The 25,897-nt window shown below is 39.6% G+C and overlaps 1 protein-coding gene across 7 annotated transcripts in view; it reads left to right on the top strand.

Annotated features, from left to right (window-relative positions):
• Positions 1-25,897, top strand: part of MTHFD1L (methylenetetrahydrofolate dehydrogenase (NADP+ dependent) 1 like) — a 234,081-nt gene that overhangs the window by 145,289 nt on the left and 62,895 nt on the right. For 3 of the 7 annotated variants that reach the window (XM_039529908.1, XM_039529907.1, XM_039529910.1), the window contains exons 23-26: positions 742-842; positions 1,546-1,723; positions 16,986-17,093; positions 19,518-19,670. In XM_039529908.1, the coding sequence (XP_039385842.1) occupies positions 742-842; positions 1,546-1,723; positions 16,986-17,093; positions 19,518-19,670 (540 nt within the window). Of the gene's footprint in view, positions 1-741; positions 843-1,545; positions 1,724-16,985; positions 17,094-19,517; positions 19,671-20,320; positions 20,704-22,578; positions 22,739-22,945; positions 24,017-25,897 lie in introns of those variants that run through there. The other 4 variants (XR_005596096.1, XR_005596097.1, XM_039529911.1 and 1 more) reach the window with 4 other exon arrangements.

The following is a 25,897-nucleotide window of genomic DNA, read 5'->3' as shown; positions in this document are numbered from 1 at the left end:
ATGGGCCTGAACCGCCTCCCACTGAAGTCAGTGGGATTTTCCATTCACTTCAGTGGGAGTTGAATGGGGCCTCATGTCAGCTAGCATCCCTGTCAACCATCCTCTCTGGGAAGCTTTTGGTATTTGGGCATTTAATAGAATGCCCACATTAGTGCTGTCTCACAAGTTAAGTGGCATCACACAGAGGATTTTGATTTGAGTGAGCTCTCCCTGCATTTGAGCTTGGAAGGAGAATGAGAAGGCTAGTCCATCTCCTCCTTCCATTTGTCCTCCCTGGGCCTGAATATGTGGTGAAAAAGGATCCTCAGAGGAACCAGATGAGATAGCGCCAGTCCTGTGATGGAAAGCTTCAGCAGCAAATGTCTTAATGTATTACTGTGTAACTCCTTTAGATGGAGCCATGAATTAGAGTGGGGGGACCAGCCCACAGATGTTTTCTGGCATCTTATTTATTGATTGGCAGCTTGTGTCCCAGAAGGGAGCAATCTGGCAGCATGCTCAAATGTAAAAGATCTGGACCCTGCTCAGTTATGTAAATGCGGCTGCTGCTACTGAAGTCAGAATGAATAGGATACATAAAAGTATTTTGTCTGAAGCCTATTATGAAGGTTACCCATAAATATAAAAATAATTATATCTAACCTTGTTTGTTGTGATTTCTGGAAATTTCTTTGGCTAGAAAAGATGCGACACATCTTGCCATTTCGTTTTGCTTATTTTTTTGTTTGTTTAATGATGTAGAATCTCCAGCTGGTAGCTGATGGCTGTTGTAATCTACAGAAGCAAATTCAGATTGCTCAACTCTTTGGAGTTCCTGTTGTAGTTGCTCTAAATGTCTTCAAGTAAGTCAGTCCATCCTTTACTCATGCTAGTAGACCCAAAGATCAAGCTCATTGTCTTTGCACAAGGTGTAATCACTTACTTCCGCACCTCATATAGTATATTAAATATATTACCACTCACAGCTGGGTGAAAATCCAGGAAGTGGAATCAGTATTAACTTCATATACCACCTAAAAGAGTTACAAAGATTCTACTGGTGTTGTGACGTAGTTAAATATGCTTGTTCAGTCCTGAAAATATTTTAAAATTCAGAAAACTGTAATGTAATGTTCAGTGTTTCATTTAGAGCACTTCCTATTTACATTTGTTACATGGCATGAAGAGAGAAGCTTTTAAAAGAAAGAGAGGAAAGTTTATATTTGACTTGTAGAAAGGATTTTTAAAAAAAGAGTAAATTCATCAAACTTTTTATACATCCTGAGGCATATAAACATTTTAAAAACCCCTCTAGCTGCCTCTTTTAGAGGTTTTCAAATCACATAAATATAGAATGGTATTGTATGTGATTTGTAATACTTATTTAAATGAAATATTCCTACTTCAATGTACTTAAGACATTTGGGGTTTTTATAAACATTTAATAATTGTATGATTTCCATAACTAACTTGTTTCACAACTGTAACTACAGATCATTGCTTAACAAATAAGTCTGTACAAGAGTAAATAAACAAAATAATGACATAGAACTGTTTGGTTGGCAGAACTGACTCCCATGCTGAAGTTGATTTAGTCTGTGAGATTGCAAAACAGTCTGGAGCATTTGATGCAGTGCCCTGCAATCACTGGTCAGCTGGCGGTAGAGGAGCTGTGGAATTGGCTCAGGCTGTGAGAAAAGCTGCCAGTCAGGAAAACCACTTCAAATATCTGTATAACTTGGAGGTAAGATGATTAAAAAGACTATTGCAATAGTTTCAGATGCAGAACAAAGAGGATGTTGCAACAAATCTATTTAGAGTTCCTTTTAGATGTCAGCTTTAAGAAGATGCATGATTGGTTTAATATCATCCCAGACATTGCAGATTAAAAAATAAAACTATTACTGAAGATCAAATAGTGAGTACTTCTGGCAGTACAGGATTACTCACTGCACAATAGCATACTTACTAGTGCTTTGTCTTGTTTAGCTTTAAATATCCCCAGTAACGAGGCCTCTACTGGTCCTAGGAGGCTTTTCATGGCATTCAGCTGAAATTTCATTTTCTTAATGTCATCCTGTTTGAAATGCATACACCTGTGACTCCCTAAAGTGTTCCTTTCCTTCTTTAGGCAAAGGATAGTTTCTCAAGACTTATGTTGTATGCACTTCTCTGACATTGAAAAAGTCACTTACACTCACTGTTCTTCAGTTTACTTGTCTGCGTGTTACAGCATCCCCAGGTTGCCAGGAGGAGCAATTGCAGACAAAGTCCTGCTTGGCCCCTACAGCCCCAGGATGGAACACACTCAGTGCAGACAGAATGTTTGGAGAATTATATTGCCAAGAATTTTGTTAACAAGCCTCTACTGAGCTTGTGCAAATAATGGTTTTCAGAAGCTAACAACTTGGCCAAGTCTGGATGGATTTTCACTGGAACAGCAAAATGCAACTATCTAACTCCTTGGTGACACCCTCCCCTGGTCCTCTCCCAACAGGGCCAAGTTTCAATCTCTATTTCAATAGATGAAGGTGCTAGAGCTTATCAAGAAAAATGTTTGTAAGACTTTTTTTTAACATGAGCAAAACCAATTTATTTTACTTAAATTAAGTCTTGCAAATAACAGAATTCTTTCTGCTGAAACTTTCTTAAAATTTCAGCCTATGGCAGACACCCGGCATGGAAAATTTCATCCAGAATGGTTGAAGTTTGGTAGTTATAAGCAACTGAAAATGAGGTCTCATAATGGAAAGTGTCAGGCAGTCTTAACTCTAAGTGTTGCTGTCAGTCTTGTCTGTAACGACTTGGCCTGTTCATACTTAGAGCTGAGTGAATAATTGATTTCTTTGGTTCAGTGGCTGTTCTGAAAAATAAAAAAGCAGATTTGTTTCAAACCAAAAATCAAGAGACTGCCAAATTCAATGAGTCTTCTCTGGTTTGGTTTGGTTTTTATTGGGATTTTTTGCCAAGGCTCAACAGACAAGTGGCGGGCCAAAAAAAAAAAAAATGCTTCAAAGACAACCTTAAAGCCAACATGAAGGAGTGCAGTATTGACAAACTCATTGGAAACCCAAGCGCTTGACAGACCAAAATGGAAAAGGACATGGTAGCAAGGATCCCGGTATTTCGAGATCCAACAGAGAAACGGGAAAGGAGGAAAGAACCTGCCGCACCCAGACTCAGCAATCCAGATCTGCCCCTTCCATTGGGAAATGTCTGCCCCAGTTGTGACAAGATCTGTGGGTCCTGGATCAGTCTCGTTAGCTACCTGCAGATCCACCAGTGATAACTGGCTTTCATTTTATGAAAGACAATCATCTGCAAACTCCAAGAGATCACCAACGGGGATTCCAAGGAATCAGGGTGGTAAGGGAGGAGTGAGAATATTGCAGAAACCCCTTTATTCATCTCTTACTCCTTCAGATTCACTCTTCATCCATTTAGTCCATTAATGTTCATTGATTTCCGCTGGTGTGGATTACTTTCAGATATGCATGAAGTCCTAACCTCTTCCAACAAGTCAAGTTACTTTGGGAGAACTTAAAAGCGCCAGGGTAGATTAATTCATTATCTTAACATTGTGTTCCAAGTGTTGCCCAGAGTCGGGTGAAAAAAACTTTAAATCTGATTCTTAGATCCTTTTTATTTTTCTCGCTTATGTAGTAAACAAAAGGTTGTAGTATATTGTTTTTGTGTTTCAAATTAGGAAAATACTTCAAATCATCTGAACTTTATTTCTCTGGATTTTTTCCAAGCAGCATGTCTAACTTTGTATTGCTTCACGTCATGTTTCCAACTTTAAGTCTTCTAAGAAAATTCTGTTTTCACATGTTTTGAAGTCTGCTTAGTATATGAAAAACAAAGAAATATTTTCAAGATGAACTGGTATGATAAATGTCACATACAATCAAATAGTGGTAGGAATTGAGAATCATAGTTCCTCTGTTATATCTTACTCTAAATGTCGTAATGTGGATATGTAAAATAACCTTCTTTTCAGACTCCACCAAGGTATTCCTGGTTATAAAACAAGCTATGTTGAATTTAATTTTCCACTCAGCGGTTGTTTTTTAAACATTAGGTTTAGCTGGCATTTAGCACCATATTAACAAATAATTTTTCAAGAGCTAGTATGAAAAAGCAAATAAGTACTATGAGAGTAAAATAAATTTCAAGCATATTTGGAGGGTGGTGTGAAGAATAGCTGTATATTGATTCTGAACATGCAAGAGAGAGATGTGAACATCAACATGTCTGGTGTCTAGGACAAGGAACAGCCTACAACAAGTTTCCCAGAGGGCCTGTCATACTAAAAGTGTAAAGAGGAGCATACATAAAAGGCTTATAATATCAGAAATTACACATGGAAAACTTAAAAAAAGAAAAAAATAGTCAGAAGTAAGACTGAGTTTTTATATGATAGGCTTTGAAGACCCATCATAAGACTTTGTTTAAAATATTATTAGCAGTAGGAAGAAATATTTTATTAGCATGTGGTTTTAAAAAGACAAAAAAAGTTTGGCCCTGGTGCATACGCTAACCCATCTTACTTTGTCGCTTGAAAGTTTTTTCTTGTTGAGTATTTCTTTTTTGGTGGTTGGAGAATGAGGTTGGCTGCAAAGACCTTCTGAACTCTTTACAAAGTAATCTGTACTTCATTGTGTTTTTTTGGAGAAAATATATTTGGCACATATGGAAAATATCAGAATTTCAATTCTTATCAGTGTAGACTTCCTTTCTGGGTTCACTTTTCTTGAAGTATGAGTCTTTAAATTACAGCAGAAAGCTATTACTCAGAATAAACTGACTGATCTATTAACCTAAGCTTAGATAACCAGGGTTAAGGAGGGAGAAGAGAAGGAGATAGATAGAAGCATGTGCATCCATTCCAAAATCTTCCTGGCTTCAATGATTAAAGTGCTCCCTTTCTTTTTAAAAAAAAAAAAAAAAAGGTAACTTGCTGTGGTAGTGCATGCCCAGTAAAGTATCTGGGTTTTCATATCCCTTTGTTTTGGCAAATTAAATGATTCAGCATTTAGTCTCCCTGCGGTTACACTGAACTCTCTCTGTTAGCATCAACATACCTGGGACAAAGAGATAAGGAAGCACTGGTTTGAATCAGGGCACTTCACTAAGTCCTCAGCTGGAAGTGGTGTTCTATCCACCAAAGCAGCTTGAGCACAGTGAGCCAGTGCATCAGCAGGAAGACAAGACTGACAGCTGGAATTAGAGAGAAGAGAGAGATGAGACTAGGGGAGAGGTAACTGGTGCAGAGAATCAGCACATTCTTTCAGTCACAGAGACTTGCCAGTGTCTCTTAAACAGGTTCGGACATGGTGAACTGACAGCTGTGATAGGGAAGCCAAAAATCACCTAACTTCTGCTACAAAGGAAAACTAAATTGGGAGAGGGGAGAAATCACAGGAGAAGGAAGGGGAAGGGTTTCTTTGGCATTTCAGCATTTCTAGATTACTTCTATTTTTCTAATATTTTTGTCAACTTCCTGTGTTAGCACGGCATCATGATGTCACCAATGTTGACACATTAGGGTGTAGAGTGAGTCACAAAGATATTTTGGAACATTTCCAGTGTCCTGCGTGGCCAATTTTCAGGGTACAGGACAGCGTCAACAGAATCAGGGCCATTCTGTGGAAAATCAAGCAGAGAGGCAGCCACTTGTAGTCAGTATTCAAAGCCATTAGCAACTTCAGCAATGGTGTTCCTTCTTCCTCCTCTCTGAGGGTGACCATGCCATATAGAAAATCAAGATGCTCCTGGCCTCTCAGTCAGTTTTGTAAACTGAGCCAGGACTTTGGCTGTCCTAGCTCTTTTATGCTCCTGTGGTCACTCGGTGCACACGTTGGCACCAGTTCTGCTGATCTGAATTTGAAGTGGAAGAGATCTGGTGCCGCCATGAAGGAGGAGCTCAGTAAAGCATCAGACAATGCAAAGAGTGCAGGCAGCAACTCTGCATTGTTTGGCTCATCGTCTGTCTGCACCTCATAGCCTCAGAAAAGGGGTAGAGAATAAGAATGAGTTGGCGCAATAGAGGAGGAGGGAGAAAAGAGCCTGTAAATTGAAAGTGAGTAGGAGAGGGAATGGGAGGAAGGGCAAAAGCGTAGAACAGTGGTTTTCAGCCTGTGGTCCATGGCCCCCTGGGAGTCTGCAGACTGTCTAAGGGGTTCCACAAAAGGTGGTTATTACCAGAAAACAATGATTTTCCACCTGGGGTCCATGGACCCCTGAGGGTCTGCACATTATGTCTAAGATTTACAAAGGAGTCTGCACCGCCATTTGAAACTTTTTAGAGGTCTGCAAATGAAAAAAGGTTGAAAACCACTGACGTAGAACAATAAGAACATATAAAGAGGAGGGCAGGAAATGCAGTAAGATTTCAGCAGGGGAGAAAACACAATTTTTATTAAAAGGACCGAGGTTTATGGGTTCCTTGTTTGAAAGTATATTAAAGGAGCTGGAACTAGGGATAAACAGTAAAGGGGGCACAGAATTAAATACTCTTTAAATCCGGGGTCCCCAATGCAGTGCCGCAGGGGCATCTAAATGCACCCGCGTCCTGGCCGACGGTCAAGCATCCGCCGAAATGCTGCCGAATTTCGGCGGCGATGCCTCTGGATGACGCCACTTGCCACTGCACCACGGTCCTTCGTCTGGCGCCTGCCAGACAAAAAGTTTGGGGACCACTGCTTTAAATACTCTAGTAATCTAGCATGGCTTTCCTTTAGTCTAAGACAGTCCTGTGTTTTCATTCTGAAAAGAGAAGGGAAGAGGATGGCTGAGGAGTATTGGGGGAGGAATGAGCACTTATCTTCAGTGACAGCCCCACTACCAAACCCATCACATTCTAAGGTGACCATGTCCTCCCATTTGTCTGTCTGTTCTCTTGTTGCCTTTCGTCTCAATCCTATGAGCTCTATGGAACAGCGAATAGTCTTAGGGAGGTGTTTTATACCACCAAATGAGGCACCAAACCCTGCTTGGGATCTGCAGATGCTACTACAATAGAAATAAATAATAATACTCAATTTGTCCCTTTGCTGGAACACCTCCCACCCCATGACTTGTGACCATTTTTCACTCACCTTGAAACTCAGGCCACCCTGCTTTCTCTTCCACCCATTTGATCAAAGAACCATCTCTCAGCATAGCCACATTATTTAAAAAAAAAAAAAGCCCATTTCCACACTGTTGTATAAACCCCAGTCTTCCCCAAGAGAGCTTGCTTCAAGCAGAATCTGGATGTGTTTTGCACTGAATCAAAAGTTTTGAGGTTGGAAATTCTTTGTTCCCATCCCTCTCTTGCCTTTTTTGGGGGAGGCTCTTGACAGCACAGCAGTTTTATGTTTGTTTTTATTAAATATTTTTCCCATTCTTTGCGTCAAGCAATTTTTAGACACAGCTGGGGTTTGAATGTTGGGGAGATGAAAATAAATCTCTCAGGCCACAGGCTTAGGTGTTGTTTCGTGAACTGTTTAACTCAACTAGATAGGAGCTTTTCCACAAATTAAAAACCAAAAATCTACCCTATGCCCACAGAGAAAGGGTGTGCTATGGGCTTGGGGATCATCTGGTCAACCACAGAACTTCTGAAACCAGAATATACAGATGAAATAAAAAACATATTTATTAAAGTGTAGAGGAAAACTCAAAGAAATAAAAGCTTAGCTGTGCAGTCAGCTATTATTTTAGCATGGCACTCTATCACCCCACAGCACCTACAGCTATACTCTTGTCATGTATTTTCGCTTGGCAGTGTTCCTGATGCTAAATGAGAGAGATGTATAAAGACGGTTTCATTTAGTCAAGAGATTACTATTTATTATCTTTTCAGTGTATATACAAGTTAAAAAGCATCAACCCCAAGCTCTATGCTATTTTAAGAATTTTTTTAAAATGCAAGCCATATAACAAAATAACAAACCCAGGGGCGGCTTCTCATCACAGAACAATAAACCAGCCAACATATTGCTAATAGACAACTGGACTAAGACAAATGTTTAAAGTATTTAAACTATAAAACTTTTAAAGAAGAAATGATGGCACAGCAGCGTGGACATACATAACACAGGTGTTTAGAAAGCTTCCATGGGTGAGCACCAACAGTTTCTGCAAAATATAAACTTAAAGATAAAATAACCTGAAATGTCTATCCCTTATAATTGTGAAGAGCACCTTTCAAACATGATACAAGCAGGAATCAATGCAGTGCTGTTTGCTCAAATCTCATTCAAATAACTCCTGTGCTTCTGCTGCTGCCTATAGCTTTGCCAAACTCCACTAGAGTGAAGACGGAATAGAGTCTTGTCAGTTTTCACTCTAGCCATTGGATTTGACTCTGCTGCTATTTGGGAAATACCGTGAGAAGGAGGATTTAAAAACTAAAGTAACAGGCCACATCCACTCGTGCAGCAGTCTCTGGGGCTGGATGGGGAAAGTGAGAGAATGCGCCTTCTACTAGCAGCCAGAGAAGCTTGAAGGGGCTTCAAATCTATTAGCCAGTATCTGATACCAAAGTGGGAATTCTGAGCAGGGTCAACACCCTAGCTCACCACCTTTACCTTTCCTATCAGGTAAGGTAGGGAGTTGGATTCTAATCTTGGAGTTGTCCGGGAACACATTCCCCGCTTCCCCCCTCCTTCACATTGGCCTTTGGATACTAGGTTTAATCTCTGGCTTATTGGTGTCTGGTAAAATGTCCAGGCATTACATGTGAGAGGATGGGAGTGAATGGGTGAGCACATGGTTTAGTGAGAGACTGATGTGATAAATTATACAAGTACTCTATTGGGAGGTGTGAGAGAGGGGGATTTTGGTGAGGAGAAGAAGAAAGAAGACGAAAAATCAGAAGAAAATGTATATAAAAAGAAAATGATAGAAGGGGGGTAGATGGAGAGAGAAAGAAAAGAGGAAGCACACTGAAGACAACTCCGAAAAATATAGCCCATTGTAAGAAAGCAAATGGGGATGGGGGGAGTCAGTGAGTAAGGCCGGGATGTGAGAGTCTATTATAAATGAGAGCCATTGTAAATTACATTTGTAAATAGAAAGTGTGTTGACAATGTTGGAATTAAGTACATTACATAATAAGTAGGGCCCTACCAAATTCACAGTCCATTTTGATCATCTTGACAGTCATAGGATTTTAAAAATCATAAATTTCATTATTTCAGCTATTTAAATCTGAAATTTCATGGTGGTGTAATTGTAGGGAGCTTGACCCAAAAAGGAGTTGGGAAGGGTTTATGGTAGGGGGGTAGTTGGGTGGTGCAACCCTTTTGCGATGCTGCTGGTGGTGGCAGCACTGCCTTCAGAGCTGGGCAGCTGGAGAGTGGTGGCTACAGGCAGGAACCCAGCTCTGAAAGCAGAGCCACTGCCAGCAGCAGTGCAGAAGTAAGGATGGCATGGCATGGCATTGCCACCCTTCTACGCTGCTGCCTGCAGAGCTGGGCCCTGAGTCAGAAGCTGCCACTGTCTGGCTGCCCAGTTCTGAAGGAAGCAGCACAGAAGTAAGGGTGGCATGGTATGTGAATGGCTTGCCAATTACAGAACCAGTTTCTCCTCCCTTGGTTTTCACACCTCAGCTGCTGGAACAGGGCCCCATCCTCCCTGATTGATCTAACCTCGTTATCTCTAGCCTGCTTCTTGCTTGCTTATATATACACACCTGCCCCTGGAAATTTCCACTGCTTGCATCCGAAGAAGTGGGTATTCACCCACGAAAGCTCATGCTGCAAAACATCTGTTAGTCTATAAGGTGCCACAGGATTCTTTGCTGCTTCTACAGAACCAGACTAACACGGCTACCCCTCTGATACATAGTATGGTATTGCCACCCTTACTTCTGTGCTGCTGCTACTGCTGGGGTAATGCCTTCAGAGCTGGGCACCTGGCCAACAGCTGCCACTCTCCAGCTGCCCAGCTCTGAAATCAGCGCAGAAGTAAGGGTAGCAATACTGCTACCCCCCTAAAATAACCTTGTGACCCCCCTCCCCGCAACTCCCTTTTGAGTCAGGCCCCCCAATTTGAGAAACGCTGGTCTCCCTATGTAATCTGTATAGTATAGGGTAAAAGCACACAAAACATTTCAAGGGGGAGAGACCAGATTTCACGGTCCATGATGTGTTTTTCATGGCCATGAAATTGATAGGGCCCTAGTAATAAGTAGTACCAAGATGTGCTATTCCTTTACATTACAGGAAACGGCTCTGGAGTGACTTGGTGGTGGGACAGAAGGCACATAGTAGCCCTGGCTACTAGATTTAATTATTGGGCTAGTAGGTATTGGGAAATTTTTCAAGCCTAGCTCACTAGTAAAGGGAATGAGATCTAGGTTTCTTTGAATCACACTGAGATTCTTATAACTTGACCTGATAAAGGGAAGATGACTCATGAGAAGGGTGAAACCTGAAGGCAACTCTGCTCAGACATTTAATAACTTGAATGAATATTATCAAAATCCATTCCATGAAAGTATTAGCATTTTAAACTTCACTAATAAAATTGCTGTTAATGTAATGATGTAATATAATTTTTGGTCACCTGAAAAAGTATTTCTATTTTCAATGTAATTTTAGTTCAGGTTTTGCTAGTAACACAGTAATACATTTTCATTTTTCTGTTATTGATATTTTCACAGTTAAACATGCATGACAACACCTTGATAACACTGTCAGGACAGTGCAGGAAACAAAAACAGAACCATAATACAATTTAGAAACTTGACAAAATCTTTTAAAAATTTCCTGGAAAATTTAAGGAGCAGTCTTAGAAATATCTACCAGTGCAGGAATTAGTTGTCATAAATACACATATTGGCATATAAATGTCCAATTTATAAAGCAGTTTAAGCAAATCCATTAAAGTAAAAAATGTTAATTCCAAGACTTCAGAATCAGACAACACGTTCTTATACGAATCTTTCAGGTCAGAGCTCTAGATGGTTTTAGACAACAGCATCATCATACCCAAACAATGTCCTTTATCTTACTAATAATCACCCACAGTTCAGCAATGAACTCTGTGGAAGCAGCATTGGAACAGTGTGTGAAGTCAGATCTTTACAGATGAGATTTTCAGCAGCGCTCAGCATTGATCTAACTCTGACCACATTGAAGTCCACAGGAATTTTACCACTGAGTTCAATGGGAGCAGAGTTAGGCCTATTCTGAGAGCTTCTTAAAATCTCTCCCTTAAAGATTATAGCAGGAAATAGGTGAATTTTGCCCCTAGATATTTTGTTACCATTACTGTACATCTTCAAATAGCTTTCATGACTGGGATAGATTCAAAGTCATAATTAAAGTTGGACTAAGTATTGAGGAGTCAGAATAGTCCGGAATCTAGTTTAGAGGTAATCTTTATTAATAGATTATTGTTATTATTACCACTATCTTTGCATATATAGTTTGCAGTGTTGTAGTAGTCATGTTGGTCCCAGGGTATTAGATAGACATGGTGGGTGAGGTAATATCTTTCATTGGCAAACTTCTGTTGCTGACAGAGACAAGTTTTTGAGCTTATACAGAGCTCTTGTTCTGACGTTATGAAACATATTTTGTAATATTATTATTATTTATTATCTACAGTAGAACCTCAGAGCTACAAACACTTTGGGAATGGAAGTTGTTCGTAAATCTGAAAAAACATTATGGTTCTTTCAAAAGTTTACAATTCAACATTGACTTAATACAGCTTTGCGACTTTACTGTGCAGAAGAAAAATGCTGCATTTAACCATCTTAATTTAAATGAAACACGTACAGAAACAGTTTCCTTACCTTGTCAAATCTTTTTTTAAACTTTCCGTGTATGTTTTTAGTAGTTTACATTTAACACTGTACTGTACTGTACTGTATTTACTTTTTTTTGTCTTTGCCACTGCCTGATTGCATACTTAGGTTCCAAATGAGGTGTGTGGTTGACTGGTCAGTTTGTAACTAGTGTACGTAACTCTGCGGTTCTACTGTATATCTTGCATATGTAGTTTTATTCAGGTGGATTCCTCAGTGTTATTATTTTGTATTAAAATAATGAAGTTAATATTTTTGTGACTGTTGCAATAGCACTTGTTGCATTTTGCTGTACTATATTAAATGCTGCAGGATGGGGGTTATATCCCGCTCTCGGAGCTAAGGAGTTAATCATATTCGTGATGTTCGTGACTTGCCGTTTGAATGAACTTGTTTCCACATTCTGCATTCTTATGGGTTGAAGCATGTACCTCAGATATCTCTAAATGTGTCACTTTCCGGCAATATGTATGCTTTCTAACAAAGCTGTGAGGGTCTGTTGTTTCCCTAGAATGGCACCAACAGGTATGCATGCAATGTGACCCTACTGCATTTCATGTCATGTTCAGTATAAATGGACATTGACCGTTTCATGCTATATTTTGCACAAGGAGCTCATCTGAAATGAGTTCTCCAGTATCTTTAATTTATACTGCTTTTAAAGACACCAAAACTACCAAAATTAATGAGGTGGTTGCTGAAAATGTCTTTTTTTTTATCAGCTGCTTAAATGTATTCAGTTTATGTAAAAACATCTACAGCCTTATGTAAAGCACTGGGGGGAGAGGGGGATTGGCTTTGGTTTTTTTTTAATTTTGATTTTTAATTGTTTGTAAAATGGAGTTGATACAATACTTACCTAGATAGCAGGAGCATTGTGAAGCTTAAGAGCATCCGATGTAAGATACTGTGGATAACATTGTTTTAAAAAAAAAGTGACTTAGGAGTCTAATTCTCATTGTGATTGAGAGTTTTGGGCTTCTAATTGTCAAATTTCTAAAGCTCTTTAGGCACCTAAAGATGCAGATAGGTGGCTAGTGAGATTTTTATTAATTTCAATGGGAGTAAAGTACCTAAGTGCTTTTGGAAATCCCACTAGACCCCTAAATATGTTTAAAAATCTGGTCTAAATCCCTTTTGCAAATGGGGCTTAGAAGCCTAAGTTATTCAGGCATGTCTTAAAATTTTACCCTGTGGCCCTGATTCAGCATGTGCTTAAGTCCCATGGACTTAAAGTTAAGCATGCTTTGCTAAATTGGGAACCTTGGCAGTGCAAAGTATGGCCCAGATCTTGCAACTGGATCTGCAAATTTGGATCCCTGTGCCCATCAGTTACAGGATCTAGCCCTATGAAAGTTGTTGTTGTTAACATCATTAAAATTATTGGTTCCTATACTGCAATATGCTCTCAACTTCTATTGAATTGCCATGTCATCTCTGACTGTTTTTGCACATTATTGCTGTTCAAGATGCTGTTTTCCTCTTAGAATTCTCTTAACAATGCACACTCAATATCCTTTCTCTGATTTGGTGGCCACTTGTTCAACACTACTAGAATATTTGTGTTCTTGTAGTTTGGGATTTTTATGCATGCAGATTCTTCTGACTAGTCCTCTCCACTTAGGAATTTCTATCTCATTGGATTTTGTGGAATCGTTTAAGTATGGAACAGAAACAAGCAACTTTAATGTTTTTGTTTGAGTTTTCGTTAATTCTAACTGTTAAAATTCATAGCATAAAACCTTTGTATGAAAAAGATGTTTAGGCTGTTCTTGTTTCTTTGAGTGACCTGGTAGTTGGAGGTGTTACTCAATGACCCTATTAAGGTTATAGGATTTTAGTAGCAAAGTGTTTGATAATTTTGTTGAGAAAGTAGGGACAATAAGCCTTCTTAAAAGGCAAACACAAGAAGAATCATAAATTGTTCATAAATGTTATGTAGACATCCTGCTCACTGCTGTGGTAAATAAGCAAAAACTGACTTCAATTAGTAGAGCCTCGATCTTAATAAATATGTTTTTTGTTGTTTTAATTGAATTGAGTGTATGCATCACGTACTGTACCTTGTGGTTTCTATTTAGAAAATAGTTCATGAAATTACATTAAATTGTTTAGATGTTTTACTTAAAGTCTGAGTCATGGAGGAAAACTTTTCCAAACTCTGAACTGGTATTAAATAGGGATAGCTATGGGACTCTACAAATAGAATACCTTTTGAAAAGGTTAGTTTCAGATAAACAGGGGAATCCTGCACTCAGTACAGTGCCCCTCAAACTCAAGCAAAGTGTGTGTGAGAGCAAGCTCAGGGCTGATTAGAGCAGTGATTCCCAACCAGGGGTCCAAGGCCCCCTGAGGGGCCGTAAGCAGGTTTCCAGGGGGCCACCAAGCAGGGCCAGCATTAAACTCGCAGGGGCCCAGGGCAGAAAGCCGAAGCCCTGTTGCATGGATTGAAGCCCAGGACCAGAGCCCCGTCACCCACGACTGAAGCCAAACCCTGAGCAATGTAGCTTCAAGGGGGCCCTGGTGGCCTGAGACCCCAGGCAATTGCTCTGCTTGCTACCCCCTAACACTGGCCCTGGCTTTTATATGCAGAAAACCAGTTACTGTGGCACAGGTGGGCTGTGGAGTTTTTATAGCATGTTGTGGGGGTCTCAGAAAGAAAAAGGTTGAGAACCCCTGGATTAGAGAGCTCGTGGCTTGCTTCTGCCTAGACAGTACTTAGCTTGTGCACATCCAGTTCGACCTGACTAAGTTCCATGCAATTCTGAAAATAGGCTCAGGCATATATGCAAGGCCTCAGCTACTAGCCTCCCCATTGGTGTGTACGTGTCTGACTCTTGTGACAGCCTCCTCCACCTTTGAAAACTGCACTTGCACATACTCCTACAATTTTATGTTTCTGCCTGGCCAAACGTTCAAAAATTGGGACATTATCATTACCCAAATGTAGTCTAAATAGGAGCTTGAGGAGTATTCTAAATTCTTGTAAAGCAGACAGCTGGTTTATCTCATACAACTCCACTGATAGGCTTAGACTCAATCCTGCAAGTTTTTAAGCAACTTCTGGAAGCAGCAGGACACCCTCTGTCCTGATTAAAGTAATCAGAGCAGGTGGCAGCCAGCACCTGGCAGGAATGGGCCCTTTGTTTGGAAATATGGTCACTGGAGGAATAATTACAAGAATTGTCTTGGAGTGGCCTGTTTCTGGAAAAATAGTCTGCAGTATTGTGAAGCAAATACAGTTTGACTCTAAATGAACAGCTCTGCCTTTTGAACACTTTATTGTGACTAACACATTCTGCTTCTTAAAAAAAAAAAAAAAGTTAAAAACCAGACAAAGAGGTAACAGGAGGCTTTCTGTTCTCTGCCAGTCAGCTTATTGACAGTAGACAGTGGAATGTTTTCTTGTGCTGTGGCTTTGAGTACTTGGCTGCATCCAGGCAGCACCCAAAAGACAAGTTAACAGAGACGTTTTGCATTTTTTCCTCTGTATTTACAACTGCAGCTGACATGAAAGCATCATAATAATGGTCATGGGAGAGATTTAGTCTCATGATGGCTATCTATGCCAGCTGAAGTATTCCACTCAGTTTAGAATTGCATCCGGGATATTTATGATGCATTATCGCCATCCTTCATTAGATTTTATTGCATGGGTTGGAAACTGTTAGAAAGCCTGGAGTCAAGAATGTGACATAATCCCATGCAATTAAACGACAGTAGCCATGTAGTCGTCATGTTCAAAAGATATCCAGTGGCATGGTTTTCATTAGATCCCATTTTACCAGACTTGTGGGGGAGAAGGGTTTGGAACAAGACTTAGAAGCCTTATTTGTATTGTGATTTAGTTTATTCTAATGGGTGGCAAGCCAGCTTTTTGTTCTTGCTAGTACTGGAGATCCCATTAATGTGAAGTCAGTTTGCTTTGGAATTTTATCTTTAAAAAATAAATCATAAAATCAGAAGTAATAGGAGCCACAAAAAGAGCCTGGCTGACACAAACCCTTGTGTTCAGTTGATATAGCTCTGTGTAATAAGGATATCTTTAAAGGGATACTGTGGATCTCTTATAAACAAAAGCTGGTGCACACATGCTCTGTGTGCTAATATTCATGAAACAATTTCTTGACTCAGAGTCAAAATAAATATTTCTGCTTTAAAAGCTCAGGGGAAATGAGAGGTTATCAGGTCTTTCTTTACAGATTTTTGAAATATTGTTTTCACCTCCTAATGTACTTACTTTAAAAGAGGTCTGGAATCCTCATGGTAAAACTTTTAAAATTGGACAATTATCAAGTTAAATGTGATTTTAAAATATTACTCTAGAATGCTTTGTATTTCTATAACACCTTTCCTCCAAAGATCTCAAAGTGCTTTACAACGTAGGTGCTTATATGGTACCCTGCTATAAAGTTTCTTTTACTTCTGAGGTACAAGCATTTGCTCAGTACCCTGTTACATTAACAGCAGTTTTGTTAATCATGATAGCAAACACAATTATGTAGTGATCCGGTCTGTTGAGAGAAATTTGAGGCCCCCAGTACATTGTTTTCTGGGGCCTTACCTTCTCCCATTGCACTTTTACACAGACATTTTGGAGCTTGCGGCCCTGGTGCAATTGTTCCCTCTTCTTCTGTCTCCTCCTCCCCTCCCAGTCAACCCTGGTAGTGATCACTGTTATCCACTGCAGCTTTTTGGCTCATGTCCTATGTCAATTCCTGCCACTTAAAACTAAGCCAAGAATTTCCTCCTTTCACGTAGGCCTGAAAATGAAAAGTAAATTTACACTATTTTGTTTATGAGATTCCCTTGCACCCCAGGATGCCTTCTGAGGAAGGGCAGATGATGTAGCCATCCCCACTATTTTGGGATTTCTGCCAGAGGGAAGGGGAATCAGTGCATCCCCACACCGTTGTGGCTGTGCCCTGTGCCTGGCTATTACTGCCTGGTTTCGGGGATGTACAAACCACCTATGGCTGACATCCCCCCAAAACCATGGAGCAGCCAAAACCATTTTCCACCCCGTGTACTCCTCCTATATAATGCTTTTTCCATTACAAAGGCCCTTCACTTACCAGAGGTAACCTGCCTTCCTCTGGACTGAATCTGTCTGAGAGACTTGGACAAACCCTCAATACAGAGTATCTTAGTCCCTCAACGACCCCTATTAATATTTTTGTGCCCATCTTTGTTTCTACAGCTTCCTATTATTGAAAAAATAAGGATCATTGCTCAGAAGGTTTATGGAGCTGAGGATATAGAATTGTCTCCTGCAGCACAATCTCAAATCAGTCGTTACAGCAAACAGGTAAAAGTGACATCAAAGCACACAATCAGGAACACACTGGACTTGATTCTCCACAGCCTTGCACCTTATACTTATATTTGTGCAAATGGAGTACAAAGTGGTTGTAAAATGTTATCACATCAATATGGTCCATTTTAGGGCTTGTCTACATGGCAAAGTGCATTGAAGGGGTGTGATTTGTAAAGTGCACGAATGCAATTGACGTTAATTGTTTCAAAGAGGACTATGTTAACATGAACTAAGTACCTGCGAACTATCAGGGTCTACAAGGGGCAGATAGAGCACAACATAGAATCATAGAAATGTAGGGCTGGAAGGGACCTCGAAATGTCATCAAGTCCAGACCCCTGCACTGTGGCAGGATCAAGTAAACCTAGACCATCCCTGACAGGTGTTTGTCAACTGTTCTTTAAATGCTTCCTATGATGGGAACTCCATGACCTCCCTTGGAAGCATGTTCCAGAGCTTAACTACCCTGAGAGTTAGAATTTTTTTTCCTAATATCTAAACTAAGTCATCCATTCTGCAGATTAAGCCCATTACTTCTTGTCTTATCTTTAGTGGACATGGAGAATAATTGATCACCATCCTCTTTAGAACACCCCTTACCATATTGGAACAATGTTATCAGGTTGCCCCTCGGTTTTCTTTTCTCAAGACTAAGCATTCCCCATTTTTTCAGGTTTTCCTCACAGGTCAGGTTTTCATCATTTTTGTTGCTGCCCTCCTGGACTCTTTCCAATTTGTCCACGTCCTTCCTAAATTGTGATGCCCAGAATGGACGCAGTACTCCAGCTGGGCCTCACCAGTGCCGAGTAGAGCGGGACAGTTACCTCCTGCATATTACATACAACATTCCTGTTAATACATCTTAGAATCATACTAGCCTTTTTTGCAGCTGCATCATATTGATGACTCCTATTCAATTTATGGTCCACTATCACCCCCAGATCCTTTTCAACAGTACTACCGCCTAGCCAGTTATTCCCCATTTTGTAGTTGTGCATTAGATTGTCCCTTCCTTAAGTGAAGAAATTTGCATTTGTCTTTATTGAATTTCATCTTGTTGAATTCAGACCAATTCGGCAATTTGTCAAGGTCATTTTGAATTTTAAACCTGTCTTCCAAAATGCTTGCAATCCCTCCCAACTTGGTGTCATCTGAAAATTTTATAAGCATACTCTCTATTTCATTATCCAAGTCATTAATGAAAATGTTGAATAGTACTGTATCTAGGACTGACCCTCATAGGACCCAACTAGATATGTCCTCCCAGTTTGATAGAAAACCTTTCATTAACTACTCTTTTACTACAGTCTTTGAACCAATTGTGCACCCACCTTATAGTAATTTCATATAGACCACATTTCCCTAGTTTACTTAGGAGAATGTCTTGTGGAACTGTGTGAAAACCCTTTCTAAAATCAAGGTATATCATGTCTAGTCTTCCCCCTTATTCACTAGGTCAGTAATCCTTTCAAAGAAAAAGATTAAGTTGGTTTGTCTTGATTTGTTCTTGACAAATCCATGCTAACTTTTCCTTATAACCCTATTATCCTCCAGATGCTTACAAATTGATTGTTTAATAATTTGCTCCAGTATCTTTCCATGTATTGAAATTAGAGTGTCTGGTCTATAATTCCCCAGGTCTTCCTTGTTCCCCATTTTAAAGATAGGTACTACATGGCAGAATACTTTACAAATCACAGCTCTCTGTTGTACTTTGCCATCACCATGTACCATTTCCTTAAAACTTACTTTGCACAAGTGTAAATATCTACACAAAGTGCAAGGTACTGGAGAATTGGGCCAAAAATTGGAAAGGTTTGATTTTGTATTTCATAGAATATAATTAATGCAACTTTTTTCTTATCTGATACATTCAACATTTGTGTTTTATTGATTTTTCAAGCTGGTGTATAAGCCACAGCACATGGATCAATACTTTTTTTTTCAAGATAAATTTCATTTGTACAAACTGTTTCTTCCATGTGGTTAATCACAATCGCTTTCCTGTTAAGGCATCAGTTACTGCTAGATTGCATATCATAGGTGCTATTTGTACCGAGGCTTTTCAGTCATTCTGGTCAAGCATCTCTTTTAAATATTGTGAGTGTGTCTACATGTTTGAAAACTGGGTGCCTTTATTTAATCCTAAAACAGATGATTGAGTAGATGTGTAACAGGTAAGATGCTGCAGGCTGGGGACTTCATTTGCAACTTTAAAAGTCAGAATTAGATGTTTTCCTAAAAGATAGGCTCTTGTTCAAACAGGAATTATTTTGGGGAATTTCTGTGGCCTGAGTTAGACAGGAAGGCAGACTAGATGATCACAGTGGTCCATTCTTGCCTTGGAGTCTGTGACAGTATTAATCTGTGAATAATCTTACAAATAATATTTCTTCCTTCTTTCTCTTCTGTCAGGGTTTTGGAAATCTACCAATTTGTATGGCAAAAACTCACTTGTCCCTCTCCCACCAGTCTGAGAGGAAAGGTGTTCCAACTGGCTTCATTCTTCCTATTAGTGATGTGCGGGCCAGCATCGGAGCTGGGTTCATCTACCCATTAGTAGGAACGGTGAGTGACAAATATTAGACTTGAAATGTTTCTTTTCTCTCTCTTCATAACACAGTTTGTCATGAAAGCACATTTCCCTTTTGCTATTCAGAGCAACAGACTATAAGTAGTTAGGTGAGTTTTCGTTTGTAATATAAGTGATCCCAGAGAGTTCATGTTTTAAAAATCATTTTATTCTCCTGTACCTTTTGGCTCCAGGCCAGTACGACAAGATGGGCTAGTGTAATTCCTCAGCTGGAGTTTCACATTTCATTTTAAAAAGTAGCTCTTGTTTAGGTGTTTTGGACATTTTCAAGTGAGCTTAAGGGAGTTAGGCACCCAAATCACACAGAAAATGAGATTTACATGCCTGGCTTCCTTAGTTTCCTGAAAATCTCAGCCTGTATCCACAGCCTGCTGGATTTAGATGAACAGACTGAAGCATTTGCATGCGTTTTTTTAAGTATATTTGCCAGTATTCTACTATGCTTGCATAAAGTATAAGATACTAATAAGAACCCATCATTGCATTTTTAGGAATAACTTTGTAACTCTGTTCATTATAGAAACATTTTCTTCCAACCCATCCCTTAAAAGTAACAGCTTAGAGTACAAGGCTTATAATATGTAACGCTCTACTTTTTCATTTGGTGTACTGTTGTGATTCGTAGAAGCTGCTGTCCTTATCGCCAGCCATATAAATTTTGTTTGTGAACCACTTCTGACATCACATGGCATGAGCTATTACTAGTCCTGTAGCTGAATCATGGAATGGTGCTAGAGAAGGGACACAGGCACTACTGCATTTCCGGAGGAGAACACTTGCCTGGTGTTATCTCATCTTCCCAGAACGCAGCCTGATTTCCTTACATGGCAGCACACTGGGGAATGGCTGAGAGCATCTAACTTATTGTTTTAAATTCCCTCTGAAACAATCAAATGTTAGAAGCAAGGAAGGAAGTTGTTCCTGTGAAGGAGAGGTCCTGGAGTTCAGGGAACTGTGTCATTAGGACTCACTGGCCTTGGGGATATGCTTTCTATGTACATGACATGGGTAAGTGCATTCACCACAAGTGCGGCACAGTGGTTACTAGGATTTTCTAAAAGTGCTGTCAATCATATGGTTGGACCCTTCCATGTATAGTTAGTAAATGATACTCATAACATCCGATACTTTGATGAATAAGACTAAACTCGAATTACTGACTATAGAATGAAATAATTAAAAGTTTTCTTCTTACTGCCAAATTCAAGCTTGGACTGCACACATACATATGGCCATGTGGGGAAATGAAAGTCAGATACTGTCTGGTGCCCAATCAAATTCATGGAAATGCTACTCTTTAGGTTGCCAGAGATGGCCATAGTAGTGAGGCCTAGTATGCATGTTTTAGTGCATACTAGCCATGACTCAGCATAAATCTGTGTCTTGTGCAGATTACTGTTAGGCCTAACTGCAGTAATGTGCATGGGGAGGGTTGTCCATGGGTCAGTGGTGGCCAGAATAAGGGCTTAAGTGTGCCTTTTGTAGTGTTTGCCCATCTGGGGCAGTTATGCCAGTTTCAAGCCTGGAACCAAAATGTAGGTGGTCATAGAGCAGGTTTTGCATATGTAATTTCCGACTGGACAGACTTTGAAAGGCACATGTGAGCCAGGCACTCTATCTTTAATGAGAGACATAGTGCTCATATGCAGATCTTTTTCATATCAAGAACTGAACAGACAATTTATTGTGTAACCTACAGTATGTCTGTATGTACTTTTAGTCATTCTTTATTATTATGTTTTGTATTCTAACAGAACCTAAAGCCCCCTATTGTGTACACAGAGTAAGTGTCCAAAGAGTTATAGTCTAAATAGACAGACACTGGATGTAACGTACAAGCAGAATGATCACATGATTCTATGCAAGAGTCATATTAATTCTACAATTTCCTCCTTTCTTGTTGTTGTTTAGTTGATTGTTTTCAATACTATACTTTTAACTAGTTTTTCTAATATTGCTTACATAAGGTAATCATAACAGCCCCTCTTTAAAGATTTGTTGGCACTTGTGAACTTGTTAAGCAAGACATTATAATCCAGTGGTCACTAAGGAGTCCAAATAAGATTTCTTCTGTGGCTCTTAGTTTATTCATTTTTACTTTATATAAAAAATAAAGTAAACTTTTAAAATAAGCTCCTTAAAACTCTCGTTGTCCTATACAAACTAAATGTAATTAAATGAAAATAAATGTATATTTAATACATTTGGAGCTCTGGAATCAGATTTCTAGAAGGATCACTCATAAAGAGTTATCACTCACTCACATTACAGAATTAAAGGTTATGATTGTCATTAACCAAACTGTAGTGATACTTTAGTGCATTTTTCTGTTTCACCCCCATCCAGATGTTCCATGCTCTGGAAGTGCTATGCTGTCAGCAAATTTGTGTGTTTCATTGAGCCCTAGGATTTGCAGGCATTATTCTTTCTTGCATAGCTCATTATTCCAGAGTCACTTAGTCTACATATGTAAGGAAGCCACCTGAAAACATTTGGTTAGCCAAAAAAAAAATTAGACGGGTTATAAATGCTAAAGGTTTTTACCTTGAACATCAGAGTAACCAGTGATCAGATACTATGGTATTATCCTTAAAATAGATAGCACTTGGGAAAACATCCCATTTTGAGATCAGGTTGGATTAGATTATGAAGAAGAAACACAGTATTTTAAAAATAATTATTTTGTTGGTTGTTGGTTCAGTTAGGGAAGGGACAAGGATCCCAATATTTAATCTGCAGAGACCTTTAAGGTGTTCGGAAATCTTTTAATTCTATAGTACATGATATAGCACAGCACATTCATTGAAACTGCAATGATAATTCTAATACTAATTAAGTGTCAGGCATCACACTGTAGTCTTAAAGTATCATTTTCACCTGTAGGTATTCCCTTCACTTCAACATGGAAGAGCTGTTCAGTTGTTTTTGTTAATCGCTTTAGTACAGCAAACAGCTTATTATAACCGCATTAATTGGCATGGCTAAAAGCTCTCTACTATAAGAACAAACTGAACCTGAAAGAGTATTTTCAAGAAAAAAAAAGGTAATAAATTCTCTTTCAGCAATTATTTGCAATAACAAACATGTGATTTAACTTTGTATCACTAGAATGTGTAAATTAATACAATTCATATTTAACCTAGCATTGAAATGGGACATATAGCTTCTTGTGTAACACAAACATGGTGTGTCTTCACATTCTATAAGCAGTGTTAGCTTTGTGTTATGGTTGGCTCTGTTTCCCTTTCAGCATGGAAGTCTTTCCAGGAAAAATGAACTGAGTCTTATCAGAGGAAATCAGCAGTAAAACAAGAGGTTTATGTAATTAACACTGCATGGCTTTTATCACAGTTCCCTGTGACCCTGACCCACGGGCTGCATCACTCTCACAGGTGGACTGTTGACATCATTGCTTGGCTTTACAAAGTGGAGGCAGGAAGGCTGTTGGAGTATGTTTAGGAAACCAGTGAAGTCATTCACTAGTAATGCTTGGGTGGAGAATTACTCGATGTTGTAATGTGATTCTACCCACCCTCAGAAAGCCACTGCAGTTTTGTACTTTCTCGCTTTTCAGTTAAGCCTTTTTTGTTGTTGTTCCTCTGTTCCATATACTGCACGAGTATGCAAGCTTTTACTGCATTCTGGTTCAGTTAAGAAACAGTATTTTCAATCATGCAAAAAAAGTCTCTTCTTTAAGAGATGAGAAAGAAAACATATTTGACTTTGCCATTAATTGTGAGGTATTCATAGTACAACTACAACTTTTGCCGTGATTCATCTCTGATAACATCACCGTGAACTTGAAACATTTACAGCCCACGTCACATTTTAAATAAAGATTTTTAAATACAGGTTAATGTTATTTATGAGGCAAGATCCAGCTGAAAATATTCACTGCCTTCTGCACCAGGCAAGACCTGGAATGTCACAGATGCTTTGTACTGACCTATCTGGAGGAAAGGTCAGCCTGTCACAGAATGTTATTCCTCCCCTTCACACAGAAAACACCTCCAGACCCTCTGTGATGAATTGTGAAATGATATGCTCTCACTCTGCTAGCAGTGATTCTTGGGACAGCCCATCTCCTTGCCTGATTTGACACTAGTTATAAGAATTATAAAGCCCTCATTAATTTCCAAGTGTGGCCCACAATGAGGAGACAGCCTGCCCTGCAATCTGCCATGCTAAAATAATTCCTTGGATGGTATTAAAAGGAGGCCTCTTAATAGACTAAACTATTTAAGTGCTTTGTGAGGAGAGGAATTTTTCACACCACTAGTGCATTTACAATTTATTGGCATCTTATTATTGTGACTAATAACATAAATACATTTTGTGAGGGGGTGCCAGTGTGGCTGGCCCTTTAAGGGGAGTTGGGCCCAGCTCCACCAATGACCAATCAGCTGCCTACCAGCTGAAGCTGTGAGGCCAGGGATCAGGTGATAGTTTGAAGATCACCCGCCCCAGCCGGGAGGCAGCTGATTAGTCACAAGTGGGTCTGGGCCCAATTCCTCTTCAAGGGCCAACCATCCTGTGGTGTGGAGGAGTTATCCTTTTAAAATGTGTATGGTGGTGAGATTTATAACTAGCTTGCAAACTGTCTAAGTTAAGAAGAGCTTTTAAGTACAATCTTTAGCATGCTCACAAAGAAATAGTGCTCAGCTAGACTCTAGGCCAAAGTGTAACAGGCTGAAGAGTGCACCCCTTGATCTGCCGGTTGCGCAATTTGTCCTGTAAGTATTATGCTGCGGTCTGCACTGTGATAACACTAAGAAGCCTCATTGTGTTGCACAAACACAGATGCAGAAATGATCCCTGCTTATAGAGCTTTCAATCTAGTTTGAAATGAGATGTGACAAATAAATAGAAGTGAGAGTTGGGGAAGAGGACAAGATCACTTGGTTACACAGGTTAGCTATTGCGTAACATGGTGGTTTCAAATTGGAAAGTTTTAATAAAATGAGCTGTCTCCAACCACCACACAACCTAGCCTCATTGATTTGGCTGCTTCCCTGTAGACATCACAGTAGAAATAGGTCTTGGGGAGGGATTTGAAGGTGGAGAGGGAACTGGCTTTATGGATTAATTCAGGGAGGATATTCCATGTACAAGGGACAGTATGTAGATGTGTGCAGGAGAAAGCTGAAAACACTGATCAAATGATGGAGGTTAATGTGATAAAAGATGAGCAGATCAGTGTAGACAGAGTGGTGAAGATTCTTAAAGGTGAGGACAAATTGAAGTTTGAAATCTGATGCAATGGAAAATAAGGATTGAAAGAGGTGCTTTTATGTGTTCATAACTATCTCAGCAGCTGCATTTTGAATGGATTGAAGGGGCGATATGTGTATTTGGGGTAGGACAGAGAGGAGAAGGCAGGAGATGATAGGATCTGAATGAAAGTTGTAGCTGAGTGGAAAGAAAGAAAAGGTCAGACTCTAGATATGTTACAGAGAGAGAAATGGCAGCGTTTGGACTCAGCCTAAATGTGTGGGGCAAGGAAGAGGTAAGAGACAAGGATGAACACCAGGTTATGAGTCTGGTGAGAGGATGGGGTATTGCCAACAACGACAGAGAATGGGAGAGGGGGGATGGTTTGGAAGGAAAGATAAGCTCAGTGTAAATCATGTTAAGTTTGACAAGAATTATAACCAATAATGCCATAGAGACAAGGTGGGTGAGGTAAAACAGAAGTTGCTCCTATAAAAGATATTACCTCGCCCACCTAGTCTCTCTAATATCCTGGGACCAACACTAGTACAACAGTGTCATAGGCAATGGAGAGAGAAAGAACAATGAGGATGGAGTACAGGCCCTGAGACTTGGCTATGAAGAGGTCATTAGAGCAGTTAATCAGAGTAGTTTCAGTGCAGTGGAGACGGCACTGCTGATTATTAGGGAATTCTTTGAATAAGCATATGAAATGGATGGAAAAACCCAATAGGTGTAGTTGGATTGAGAAAGAGCTGCTAGCATACTTCACAAAAATCTAAGAAATTTAACAATAGTATTAAAGGTAGAAGGCCATGTATTTAATAGGACAGCCAACTCCGACTTCTTCATGAAGTCTAACATTAACTGCTGTTTGCCTGAAGCATTGGAAGAGTAGAGCAAAGGCACAAGATCATTGTCTCTCTCTCACACACATTTATATCTAGTTATGTCATTGTTGCACAAATGCTTATTTAAATCAGTGAGATAA

This window comes from Mauremys reevesii, linkage group 3 (assembly GCF_016161935.1).
Source record: "Mauremys reevesii isolate NIE-2019 linkage group 3, ASM1616193v1, whole genome shotgun sequence".
Lineage (NCBI taxonomy): Eukaryota > Metazoa > Chordata > Testudines > Geoemydidae > Mauremys > Mauremys reevesii.
This window is presented reverse-complemented; position numbering and strand designations above follow the sequence as displayed.